This window comes from Cetorhinus maximus, chromosome 4 (assembly GCF_964194155.1).
Source record: "Cetorhinus maximus chromosome 4, sCetMax3.hap1.1, whole genome shotgun sequence".
Taxonomy (NCBI): Eukaryota; Metazoa; Chordata; class Chondrichthyes; order Lamniformes; family Cetorhinidae; genus Cetorhinus; species Cetorhinus maximus.
Window position 1 is genome coordinate 90309894 of NC_135882.1, and position 13130 is coordinate 90323023.

Sequence of the window (13130 nt, forward strand, 5' to 3'; positions counted from 1 at the left end):
ATTTCTCAAATATATTTTTTGGGTGATTAACCACCTTTATTTTACTCATGAAAACCTGCATAATTTTTTTGTTGACAAATTGAGAACAATGAAACTAAGGCTTTTACCCTATAATTTATACTCAATTTCTATACAGGTGGCCACATCTTATTCCCGTTTTAGATCCAAGTTATGTTGCCAAAAAGATGACGGATGCTATTTTACGGGAACAAATGCTTCTTATAATGCCACGAAGCCTGTATTTTCTGTTTGCTTTGAAAAAGTAAGTACAATTTATCTTGGTCTATGATGTTCTACAATTCATTTTTATATCGTCTTTTAAGCAGTCTTGATTCTTCAATATGAGAAATGTCTATTACAACAACTTTCTTTTATGACATTATTTTTCTCCGTGAAAATTCCTGTATGGTAAAGAACTAATGATTGAATATTGTCTTTGTGCACCACTGAATACAATCAAAACATGACCAATTATATAATACAGCTCCATGTTGTAGTTGCTAACATGATGCACACAGTAATGAAGATGGAATGAAGTGGAATGGATGTTGATGGTGGGGGAATTCAGTGATGTTAATGCTATTGAGAGGAGGTGGTTACACTCTTGTTGTAGAAAGACACTGTCTGGTATTTCTGTGGCATGACGCATGTTACTTGTCATTTGTCAGCCCAAGCCTGAACTTTGCCCAGATCCTGCTGTATGCAGGCATGGACGGCTTCATTATCTGAGAAGTTGTGAATGGAACAGGACACTGTCCAACTCTACACATGCCTCCCCCCTTCTGACCTGTCACCACCTCTACCTCTGTCTACCCCTTCCCTTTCCTCCCAGACCATGATAATGTCCCCCTTGTCCTCACTTGTCACCCCACCAGCCTCCGCATTCAAAGGATCACCCTCCACCAACTCCAGCATGATGCCATCACCAAACACATCTTCCCTCACACACACACACCCACCCACACTGTCAGCGTTGCATAGGGGCTGTTCCCTCCAGGACACCCACTCCTCCATCACCCCCAACAACTCATCTCCTTCCCACAGCACCTTCCCATGTAATCACAGAAGATACAACACCTGCTCTCCTCCCCATCCAAGGGCCCAAACACTCCTTTCAGGTGAAGCAGCAGTTCACTTGCACCTCCTTCAATTAAGCCTACTGCATCTGCTGCTCTCAATGTGGTCCCCTCTACACCAGGGAGACTGAATGCAGACTGGGTGACTGCTTTGGGGAACGCCTCCGATCTATCTGCAAGCATGACCCAGACCTTCCTGTCACTTGCCATTTCAACACCCCATCCTGCTCTCATGCCCACATGTCCGTCCTTGGTCTACTGCAATGTTCCAGTGAAGCCCAAAGCAAACTGGAGGAACAGCACCTCATCTTCCAATTAGGCACTTTACAGCCTTCTAGACTTAACATTGAATTCAACAACTTCAGACGATGAATACTCTCCTCCATCCTCACCCCCTTTGTTTAATCTCCTTTTTTCTACATTCATTTTATTTTTTATCCACTTATTTTTATCTTTATTCATTTGGCCAGTGGTTTCATCCCCTTCTTATCCCCCCCTTCTATCCAATTTTCTATCCTTTTTGTTTCCCCCACCACCGCCCCCTCCCCTCACCCCATCCCCTACAGGGCCATCTGTTACTTGTTCCATGTTGTTCTCTCACACAATGCTACTCTTGTTCTGCTATTATCACAAACTGCTTTCTTACCTATATGCCGCTGTCAGCATCGTTTTTAGCACTAACCACTACCATTAACACTCCCTTTGTCCTTTGCTTCATGGCAGCTTCATCAATCCCTCATTTGTCCCCACCTATTGCTGGCCTTCTATCCAGCTCCACCTACCCCACCTCCCTTATACAGTATCAATTTCATCACATTTCCACTTCTCTTCAGTTCTGAAGAAAGGTCGCACGGACTGGAAATGTTAACAATATTTGTTTTGTGTTGCTTGCACTAATTGTGTGCTCTCAGCTCTACACCAGTGTTTCCTCTGGTGAAGAATGCCTGTTTTACTCTGTAATCTAAGGCTGTGTCAAAGTGCCCTTGAGTGGGAGGAACAACTATGATGGGGGGCAAGTTGTGCTGGGTGGTGTGATGCTGTTGGGATAATGGTCGGCTTGGACATCTAGCTGGAAGGCATATGAGATGTTCCTGCAGCAGCTGGAGCCATCTCCAGCAACTCCTTTGAGACGCCTGCTGGCACTACTCGCCCCAGCTGGCTGACTAATGATCTGTAAAGGAGCTGTCAGTATAGCTTTTCTCACTAACGCACTTTTCAACTGATATCCAGCCTGTCAAATACTCCAGTGACATTTATGTAAGTGAGAACCCATAGTCTCAGTGACGTCAGTCACATAATTCTTGAGCAAGTTGTTCAACACCTATTTCATTTTGTTGTACTCTTCAGTTGACTGATGTTTGCACTCACTCTGCTTCTTTGAATTCCCATGAATTGCGCATGTAGGAGGTGCATCATTGTGCTTTCTCCGCCAGCTGCTGCAGGTTGTTTGCAGTAGATTTTAAAAATGTGAAAAGTATATTTTGCTTTTACATTAATTCCTGTCTGAAGCCAGTTTAGTAGGACATCAGTGCTTTGTATAAAGATTAGACATATCTTGTTGCTCCCAGCCTTCCACCCTCTTTATTCAGCCCCTGCTACAACTTCTAGTTGTGTACTTCTCTCAAACAGTCATTATATGTTCTAATGTGCTAGTATCTATGCTGGGGGCAGGAGAATCACTGTGGAGCTTGGCTCGACACAGTCAGAAATGGTTTCTAATGTTCAACAATGCCTCAGGGCAATGCTTTGGCCAACTGGGGTTAAGCTGCCTGGTTTAAATTTCAAACAATGCTTGGCAGTTAACTGTCAGTCACCATCAATGGTGCATTCTCCATCACAACACCACTTGCCAGCCAATTCAGCATTCTCCTCACATACAGTATAAATTGTTGTCTTCTTCTTATATTGGTATTCTTACAAGTGCCCTGATGAGTGCAAGATGAAAAGCTTAGACATGTCTCTCTTTTCAGCAATACTCAAGTTCTGTACTACCAAACAACTAATTTTAATGTTATTATGTATTATAATTTTGTGAAGCTTACCAATTATCAATATTAGGCTGACTGATCAGAAGTTACCTGATTTATTCTTTTTGACCTAACTCACATCAAAACTGTTCACCTATCACTCCAAAGCTTGCTAACCTCCATCCTGGTCTGACTGAGATATTTAAAATGCGTATCCTTATTTTCAAATCCCTATGTGGCCTTACCCCTCCCTATTTCTGTAACTTCTAGCTCTACAGTCCTAGCCTCCGAGATATCAATGCTCCACCACTTCTGGCCACTTGTACACCATCCACTGCTGATGACTATGCCATCAGCTGCTTAGTCCTAAACTCCGGAGGCTTTTGCCAGACAACAGTGAAGGGCCTCTAAGAGTGCCATTACCAATGGATCAGGGTCATGCCAGCAGGAGCAGGTGGGTGTTGTTCTACAATGGACACAAAGGGTCGGTGACACTTATTCCCAAAGGAGTAGCAAGGGGAAGGTTCTGGGTGGAGATGGGCTGCAAAGATAGTGCAAGGGAGGGAAGAGACCACCTGACATAGAACTGATCCACTCAGTCTTCCAGACCACTTTGTAAGAAGAAGGAGCAGTGAAGACGGAGAGAGGGCCAGGCACTGGTGGCTCCACAGCAGCAACTGAAGGTCAGCCTCTGGATGCGCATGGCAGGGGAGTGGCAGCAGCTGGCCACGTGCAAAAGGGCCTGTCAGCAGGACAGATTCTATTGTACACTGCTCAGCTAACTGCAAATGTCAGAGCTGCAGTGTCAGTGCAGACTGAGGCTCTACAGGGAGGCAGTCATTGATCTATGCACCATGCTTCAGGACAAATTGAGACCCATGGTGTTCGGTGGAAGACAGTACCAGTGGCCCTGAAAATCACCATGGCTCTCAAATTCTATCCAACCAAATCTTTTCAGGGATCCACTGGCAATATATGTGACACCTGCAAGGCTGTGGCCCATCAAGGAGGCGACCAATGCCATGTTAAAGAGGGCTGGAGACTATGGGCAGAATTTTGCCCTTGGCGTGCGGGCTCATCAGTGCTGCGCTGGGGGCAGTTGGGAAGCCAGAAAGCAGTTTCACACTGGCAAGCCAATTAAGGCCCCCCCAGCATGAAACACAAGCGGCAGCACTCAGTGCTGCCTGTGTTGGTGGGGGAAGGAGGGCGAGCTGGGTGAGCGCACGCTACGTAATCTCTCTGAGGCAGAGAGCTGCCTCATGGAGATGGAGATATATGAAAAAAAAAAGTAATGAAACATGTCCCCTCATGTGACTCTGTCACATGAACAGGGGCATGTTATTAATGAAAAATTAAAGTTTTTATTTAATTTTTATTTGCTTTTGGAAACCTCATCCCGCCCATAAGTGAGGTTTCCAAAAAAGTGCAAAGGCCACTTGGCATTTTCACCTGCCTGCCAACTGTAAGATTGGACGGGCAGTGGAAATTTTATTTTAATTAACTTTTTAATGGCCTTAATAGGCCTTTTAATAGTCAGCGGGCGCACCACCAACTGAAATATTGTGCGAGTACGCCATAATGTCAGGACACTTGCCTGACGTTATCGCGCGTCATTTAACGCTTGGTCAGGTCGGGCATGCACCCGTCCTCCAAGCGAAAAATTTTACCCTAAGTGTGCTATAGCACCAATTCAGGTAGCCAGGTGGAAAGGTCCATTGGCTTCAGGGCCATCGCTTGGTTCCCTCAGGTGCAGGGTGTCATCAACTGCGACCCTGTGGCCATCAAAGCTTCCATGGACCAGCCAGTGGCCTTCAGCAGGAAGGGCTGCCGCTCCATCGATGTCAAACTGATCTGCAACCACTGAAAGCAGATGCTTCAGGGGTGTGCTGTATTCCCAGGAAGCAGCTACAAAGCCTACAAAGTAAGGCAGTCCCAGGTGCCACAGCTTTCCTGCTCCTCCCCCAACATGTTTTCACAGAGAGATCCTCTGGGACTAGGTCTACCTATTGAAGACATGGTTACTCAGGCCTGTGAAGAACACTCGCACGGAAGAGGTACAATACCTGCCAGGGGCCTGATCACCGAGCAGGCCATTAGGATGCTAAAGTTGCGAATCGAATGCCTCAACTGACCTGGTGGAGCCCTTCACAATGTCCCAGAGAGGGGGTCTCAGCTTGTGCAGAACACAGCGGACCACCACAAATGGGGAGGCCTTGAATAATTAGGACATCATTGATTGCCTCTCCTCATCCATGAGGGGGAGGCTGATGAATGTGCAGTAGAGGATGAGGAGGAAGCCCTTGCATTGGAGGGGAAGGGAATTGAGAGATGCGCATGGGAGGCTCAGACAATCTCATATACCCAGTTTCTTGTGATCCTTTCAACCTTTTACTATCAGTGCAATATAGACCTACTTTAATGCAGACCGGCTGTCACCTCATTCATCCTGCACCTCGTTGCCCAGTGCTCGGGCTCACCATGCACTGATAAAGCTGAGGAGCTGATCAAAAACCACCTACCCTAATACAAGCAGGCTATTGAGAGTGAAAGGTTATTTTAACATCTAACAAGGCAACAAGAAATACATGAATAGCTAACTATAGCAAGTGTGACATTTATTGAGTGGCACTAGTGTAAGAAGGCTTAACATATGCAAAATTTAAACACCTCTGAGCCCCATGTGTGTCTAAGTGCTTACGTGTGCTTCTACGAGGTGCAACCCCTGAACTTACAGCTGAAGTGGAGGCAGGCGGATCCTGTTGCCCACGTCCTGGGATGACTTTAGCCGTCCTCTGGCTGCTTGATGCCTGGAGTGCTCTGGCATGCTGAGGGTCTCCTGTGCAGGTGCAGGACCCTCCTCTGTTGTCATGGCTACTGGAGCTGGGGTCACTGACTGAAGTGGCTGAGAAACTGCTGCAGATATTTGGAGTGCCCTGAGATGGAGCAGCTGCTTCTCCACCCTTGAAAGACCTCTTTGCACCTCCCTGCTGACTTGAGAAGGACAAAAATTTGGTGTAAACTCCAGGTGGATCATCCACCTCTCGCCATGCCATGGCTGCAGAGAACTCATGGATGAGACAATAGCTTGCAGTTTTGTACGCATTTCCAGCATCCACTGACTGGTCTGTTGGATCGGGTTCTCGTAAAGGTGGCCAACCCCACAATGGAGGAAGCCATGCACTCTCACACCAGAGACATGACCACACACATGGCCTGGATGGACTTCTTTGTTTGTGCATTGGTGTGAGTAGCCTCTGGAAGCTTGCCAGATGTTCCCTCACCTCACTTCGTGTCCAGCAAGTGCTGTGTTCCTGAGTCCAGAGGCAGTTCATCATCCTGGGACTCAGTTTGGGCCTGACCTCTTATAGTTCTCCAACTGTCAGTGACCTTGACTGTCACACTGTTTATCAGCTGCTTAGGTGTGTCTACTGTGCTCACCAGGTCGTGACCCTGAATCAACTCACAAGAATTACCCATTGATGCAAGAGTATCTGCACTTAGAGGGTATGGGGCAATGACTCTGAGGATCCCTCCTCCACCTCAGAGGTGGACTGCAGGCCCCTGCTCTCTGCAGCTGAGTGTCCTTCAGGAATACTGAGACCATGAGAGAATACAAACATTTAGGAGTTAAGGGCTTCACATCTCCTCATCCCAAACATGCTTGATTTAGAACTCCACGTGTCCAATAATATAGATGCAGTGTTCATGTGTCATAAGAACATAAGAAATAGGAACAGGAGTAGGCCATTCGGCCCCTCGAGCCTGCCCTGCCATTCAATAAGGTCATGGCTGATCTGCCCCAGGCCTCAACTCCTCTTTCGTGCCAGCTCCTCATAACCCTCAACTCCCCGATATTTCAAAAATCTATCTACCTCCTCTTCAAATACTTTCAGTGATCTAGCCTCCACAACTCTCTCTGGAGTAGAGAATTCCAGACATTCTGAGAAGAAATTCCTTTGAATCTCAGTTTTAAATGAGTTCCCCCTTATTCTGTAACTATGTCCCCTAGTTCAAGAATCCCCCACTAGTGGAAACATCTTCTCAGTGTCTACCCTGTCAAGCCCCCTCAGAATCTTGTATGTTTCAATAAGATCACCCTCATTCTTCAAAACTTTAATGAGTAAAGGCCTATCCAGTTTAGCCGTTCTTGATAAGTCAACCCCTTCATCCCAGGAATCATCCTAGTGAATCTCTTTTGAACTGCCTCCAATGCCAGTATATCCTTTCTTAAATACGGGGACCAAAACTGTACGCAGTACTCCAGGTGCGGCCTCACCAACACCCTGTACAGTTGTAACAAGACTTCCCTATTTTTAAACTCCAACCCCCTAGCAACATGGGCCAAAATTCCATTTGCCTTCTTAATTACTTGCTGCACCTGCTTGCTGCATTTTTTTGGAGCCTCTGTCCATGTAAATAATAGTGTACCTTTTGATTTTTCCTACCAAAGTGCATGACCTCACACTTTCCTACATTAAACTCCATCTGCCAAGTTTTTGCCCACTCACTCAACCTATCTATATCCCCCTGCAGATTCCTTAGGTCCTCATCGCAACATGCCCTCCCACCTATTTTTGTATCTATCACATGTTGTCCAGATTCACTCTTTTGTCTTGCACTCAAGCAAATCATTTTTCTGTGATGACACTCCTGTTTTGCTATTGGCAATTGCACTGCCACCCCCCTGACTGTGAGCCAGCTCCAGGGCTAACACCTCTGTTGGGGTCAAAGCACAAATGTCTGGATGCCTCCACCCTCACCCACTTTTTTTTTAATTGTGGGCCTATTTCTCTTGCAAGCAGAAGGAGGAACATTGTTAGTTTTCCCATAAAGATTAGCACAGATATTTTATGCAGGTCACAGCCCTTTGGCCTATGATGAGGGCTCATGAATGCCATCTCCTTACGGGATGTGGTGGGGGTCAGCAAAGACAGACTGCTGGCTGTCTCTGAGATGCAGCCATGCAACTGAAAAGGTTTGCTGCTGCCACAGCCACTTGCCACTGCCTCGGTTGTTACTCCCTTCCCATGTAGCACACTCTCCCATGTTGCCATATGCAAGCCCCAAAGAGGAGAGTGGTAAGGAGGACTCACCCTGGCATGAATAAAGGAGGTCATTTACCTGTTTGTGGCACTGCACCCAGGTTCAGGGAGTGACCCCACAGCTGCTGACCTCCTCTGCAATCCTCATCCAGGGTTGCTTGTTCAGGTGGGAGGGTCTCTTCTTGCCATCTCTTGGTAAGAGGGACTCCTGCCTTGCCATTGCAGCCTGGAGGAAAACCTGCAGGAGACATCGCTAAACCTTGGGGTCACTCATTGTCTTCCCTCTGCCTTGGTGGCAGCAGTCTCCTAGTCTGCTTCGTGGGTCTTCATTTGAGCAATAGGAGTGGAAGATTCCACAGTTCAGCTACAGGGGCCTTTAGCACTGCTCAGTTAATTCTTGGCAACAGGCAGCACTGTATACAGGGCTGGCAGCCCTTTAAAGATGCCACCAGCACCTGCCTTTTAGTCAGGTGATGCCGCCATTGGTGCCTTGTTGCCCACCCCCACTCAACAATTGGAAGGGCCCTGTCCTCCAGGCTGCTAATTGGCCAGCCCATCACACGTCATTTATGTGGAAGTGCCACCTGCTTCCAGTGCCACCACCGCAACCTGCACCATTCAAATAAAATTCAGCCCTTGGTGTGGGGAAGATACGGCTGGTAGAGTTTTGGATCAGCTAAAATCTACAGAGGCTGGAGAGCAAGAGGTCAGGATGGACAGTGTTCACAAAGTTGAATCTAGAGATGAATAAGGCATGAATGAGGTTTCACAAACCGTTAAGTGGAAATTGGAGCAGAGACTGGTTATCATATGGTGGAAGCAGAAAATCCTTATGATGGAGAGGGTGCGGAGTCAGAAGTTGAGCTCTGGTTTGAATCCAACGTCACAGTTGTGAATGGTCTGTTTCACTAGGGAGGGCAATAAAATTGTTAGCAAGTGTATGGAGTTTGCAGCAAGGTCTAAAGATGATGGCATGGATCTTCCAATCCTTAACTAGAGGAAATTACAGCTCATTAAGGAATGGATATGAAGCAAGCAGTGTGATAACAGAGGCAATGGAGGTATTGAGAATGGTGGTGGAGAGGTCACCGAGGGAGAGGGGGAGGGGTTTAAAGATAGATATTCATGATGCTCCAGAATGAATAGGTAAGAGTGGAACCGACCAAGCTATACAAGGAAGGAGAGATGTTGAAGTATAATAATGTGGTTGACCATGTCAAAGGCTGCAGAGCGGACAGGGAACAATAATGTACTGTGGTCACAGAAGCTGCCGTTTGTGACCTTGATTAGTGTCTTTCCGGCACTGTGACAGGGTCAGAAATCTGATTGGAGAGATTCAAAATGGAGTTGCAACCTTTTGATTGTAAAGAGTGCCACATACTGAATGAAACTAACATTGATATTTCACCAAAACCATTAAAAACGTGTCTCTCTAGCCAGAGCTGGTAGAATCCAATATCGTTAGGCCCCAACTCCAAAATAGTTAGTAATCAAAGTCAAGATTAAATTAAAGACTGACTGCTATTAAAACATGAGGATTCTGGAACAGTCCCGGTAGATTGGAGGGTATCAAATGTAACCCTACTATTTAAAAAAGGAGGGAGGGAGAAAACAAAGAATTTCAGACCAGATAGCCAAGCATCAGTAGTAGGGAAAGTGCTCGAATCTATTATAAAGGATGTGATAACAGGACACTTAGAAAACAACAACGGGATTAGACAAAGTCAACATGGATTTATGAAAGGAAAATCATGTTTCACAAACCTACTGGAGTTTTGTGAGGATGTAACTCGCAAAATCGGTCAGGGAGAACCGGTGAATGTGGTGTATTTGGATTCTCAGAAAACTTCTGATAAAGTTCCATGTTAGAGGTTAGTGTGGAAAATTAAAGCACATGGGATTGGGGGTAATATATTGGCATGGTTTGAGAATTGGTTAACAGACAGGAAACAGAGTAGGAATAAAAGGATATTTTTCAGAGTGATAGGTGGTGACTAGTGGGGTACCGCAGGGTCCAGTGCTTGAGCCCCAGCTATTCACAATATATATCAATGATTTGGATGAGGGAACCAAATGTAATATTCCCAAGTTTGCTGACAACATGAAACTTGGTGGGAATGTGAGGAGTGTAAGAGGCTTCAAGGTGATTTAGACAGATTGAGTGAGACGGCAAATACATGGCAGATACAGTAAAACGTTGGAAAGTGTGAAGTTATCCACTCGTAGGAAAAACAGAATGGCAGAGTAGTATTTAAATAGTGATAGATTGGAAAATGTTGATGTACAAAGGGACCTGGGTGCCCTTGTACACCAATCACTGAAAGCAAGCATGGTGCAGCAAGCAGTTAAGGAGGCAAACGGTGTGTTGGCCTTCATTGCGAGAGGGGTTGAGTACAGGAGCAAGGATGCTCCTGCAGCTACAGATACTGCAGCTGTACAGGGCCTTGTTGAGACTACAACTGGAGTATTGTGTGCAATTGTGGCCTCCTTACCTAAGAAAAGGTATACTTGCCATAGAGAGAGTGCAGCAAAGGTTCACCAGACTGATACCTGGGATGGCAGGATGGTCATATGATGAGAGATTGGGCCGACTAGGCCTGTATTCACTGGAGTTTGGATGAGCGAGAGGGAATCTCATTGAAACGTATAAAATTCTGACAGGGATGAACAGACTAGATGCAGGAATGACGTTTCCTCTGGCTGGGTGGTCTAGAACAAGGGGTCTCAGGATAAGGGATAGACCATTTAGGACTGAGATGAGGAGAAGCTTTTTCACTCCGAGGGTGGTGAACCTATGGAATTCTCTACCACAGAAGGCTGTGGAAGCCAACTCACTGAATATATTTAAGAAGGAAATAGATTTCTGGACTCTAAAGGCATCAAGGGGTATGAGGAGAGAGTGGGAGTATGGTGTTGAAAATAGAGGATCAGCCATGGCCATATTGAATAGTGGAGCAAGCTCGAAGGGCCAAATGACCTACTCCTCCTATGTTCTATGTTTTTATGACAGATGTTGCTAAATTAATCTATCCAATCATTTATGTACTGCTTTAATTACAGTTTTGGTAAATATATATAGCAAGCTAGTCATGAACCTTTTTACTTTTTCTTTGTCAGTTGTTGCTCTAACAAAATTTGATTATAGTCACCAGTCTTCTTTTTCTTTTAATAGTTTGTTTCCTACGAAACTTGGATTTCTTCTTGGAAACTATTTCGGTGTTTTCAACCTCATGGAAAACTTCAAGGGCCGAGTTAAAAAGGATTAACATGATCTACAGCGTTAATAAAAACAACTGTTTTAAATGTACTTTCTTACAAAAATAACATGCAATGTAATACATTATGCAGTGCCACTTTATCTTGCTATGATCAAGACATCGGTATCAGGTTGCAATATTATTTACATGCTGAAGTTACTTTCTATTGATAATTTCAAGCTTGCAAAAAATGTAATGCTTCTATTCCAGGCAATAAAAGGTGTGACAATGCCAGAGATGCATGTTAAATTCAGCAGCAAATGCGTGACACGCTCATTTTAAGTATCTTGGAAACTGATGAAATAAAAATGTGAGGAATTTTAAATAAGTGACATGTTTAGAAAACCATTTCTAAAATTCACAATTTGACTATAAACTGTTGAGTAGCTGTAACTGTAACTCATTGGCTAGTCTGCCAAATAGTAGACCGCTGGGGAGAGGTTTTCCATTGTTCAATGATGATGATGGCAGAGATGCATGTTAAAAGTTAGCAGAAAAGTGAGAGATAAGCTGAAACTGCGAGCAGCTTTCCTGCGTTGCCTTGTTTTCCGTGCCCATCCCAACAAAGGGTGTGCAGGTGGTGAGAATTGTTTTTTTTAAATCAGCTGTTGTTCTTAATGAGTTTTCAGAGAAAAAAGATACAACAGTTTACCACTGGAGAGGATTAAAATGACTGGCAAAGTCAGCGTTAGTAAATGTAGTGCATTACATTTGACCCAGGATAAGATACTGACCACATATTTGTACCATCACGAAGGCCGCCTATGTCCATCTCCTTAACATCACCTGAACCGTCCCTGCCTGAGATCATCTGCTGTAGAAACTGTTATCCATCTCTGTTACCTCTGAACTGGACTATTTCAGCACATTCCTCACTGGCCTCCCACATTCTACCTTCAGTAAACCTGAAGTCATTTAAAACTCTGCTATCCATGTCCTTACTCTCACCAAGTCCTGTTCACCTATCATCCCTCTGCTTGCAGATCTATATGGCTCCCAGTTAAGCAATGTCTCAATTTGAAAATTTTCATCCTTGTTTTCAAATCTCTTCAAGGCCTTGCTCCCCTCTATCTCTGTCACCTCTTCTAGCTCCACAACCCTCTGAGATATCTGCGCTAATCTAATTCTGGCCTTTTCAGCCATTGGTGGCTGTGCCTTCAGCGGCCAATGTCCTAGGCGCTGCAATTCCTCCCTAAAACATCACCACCTCTCTGCCTTTCTTTCCCCATTTTAACATGCTTCTTAAAGCCTATCTCTTTGGCCAAGCTTTTGATCATATGCCTTAATATTGCCTTATTTAGCTTGGTGTCAAATGTTACTTTATATAACCGTTCTGTGAAGTGCCTTGGGGGTGTGTTGTTACATTCAAAGTACTACATAAGAACAGCTTGTTGAAAGATAAAAGCAGAATGCAGCCTCCAAGACTCCATTCTATGTTTACCTATTGCATTCAAAAAATGATTTCAGATGTCTCAACACAATAGACTCTAAATTAATGCCAGTATCAGTTTTTTTAGTATGACCATACATAATTTAATCCTTGCTCTAAAGCAATCAAAAACTCCACCTCAAAGGCAAAGTACTGTGGACAGTGGAAATCTGAAATATAAACAAATTGCTGCAAATACTCAGCAAGTCATGAAGCATATAGGAAGAGAGAAACAGTTAACGTTTCAGAACTGATGAAAGGTCATCACCCTGAAATGTTAACTCTTTCTCTCTGTGCACAGATGTTGCCTGACCTGCTAAGTATTTCCAACATTTATTTTCACTTCTGAAGCTCCACAT

At 44.8% G+C, this 13130-nt stretch overlaps 1 protein-coding gene across 1 annotated transcript in view; it reads left to right on the forward strand.

The window, feature by feature from the left end:
* LOC144679753 (epidermal retinol dehydrogenase 2-like) overlaps positions 1-11671 on the forward strand; it is a 33159-nt gene extending 21488 nt beyond the window's left edge. Inside the window, exons 5-6 of the mRNA XM_078540462.1 lie at positions 137-262; positions 11258-11671. Of these exons, the coding sequence (XP_078396588.1) occupies positions 137-262; positions 11258-11351 (220 nt within the window). The 3' untranslated portion in view covers positions 11352-11671. The remainder of the gene's footprint in view (positions 1-136; positions 263-11257) is intronic.
* The last annotated feature ends 1459 nt before the right edge of the window (positions 11672-13130 follow it).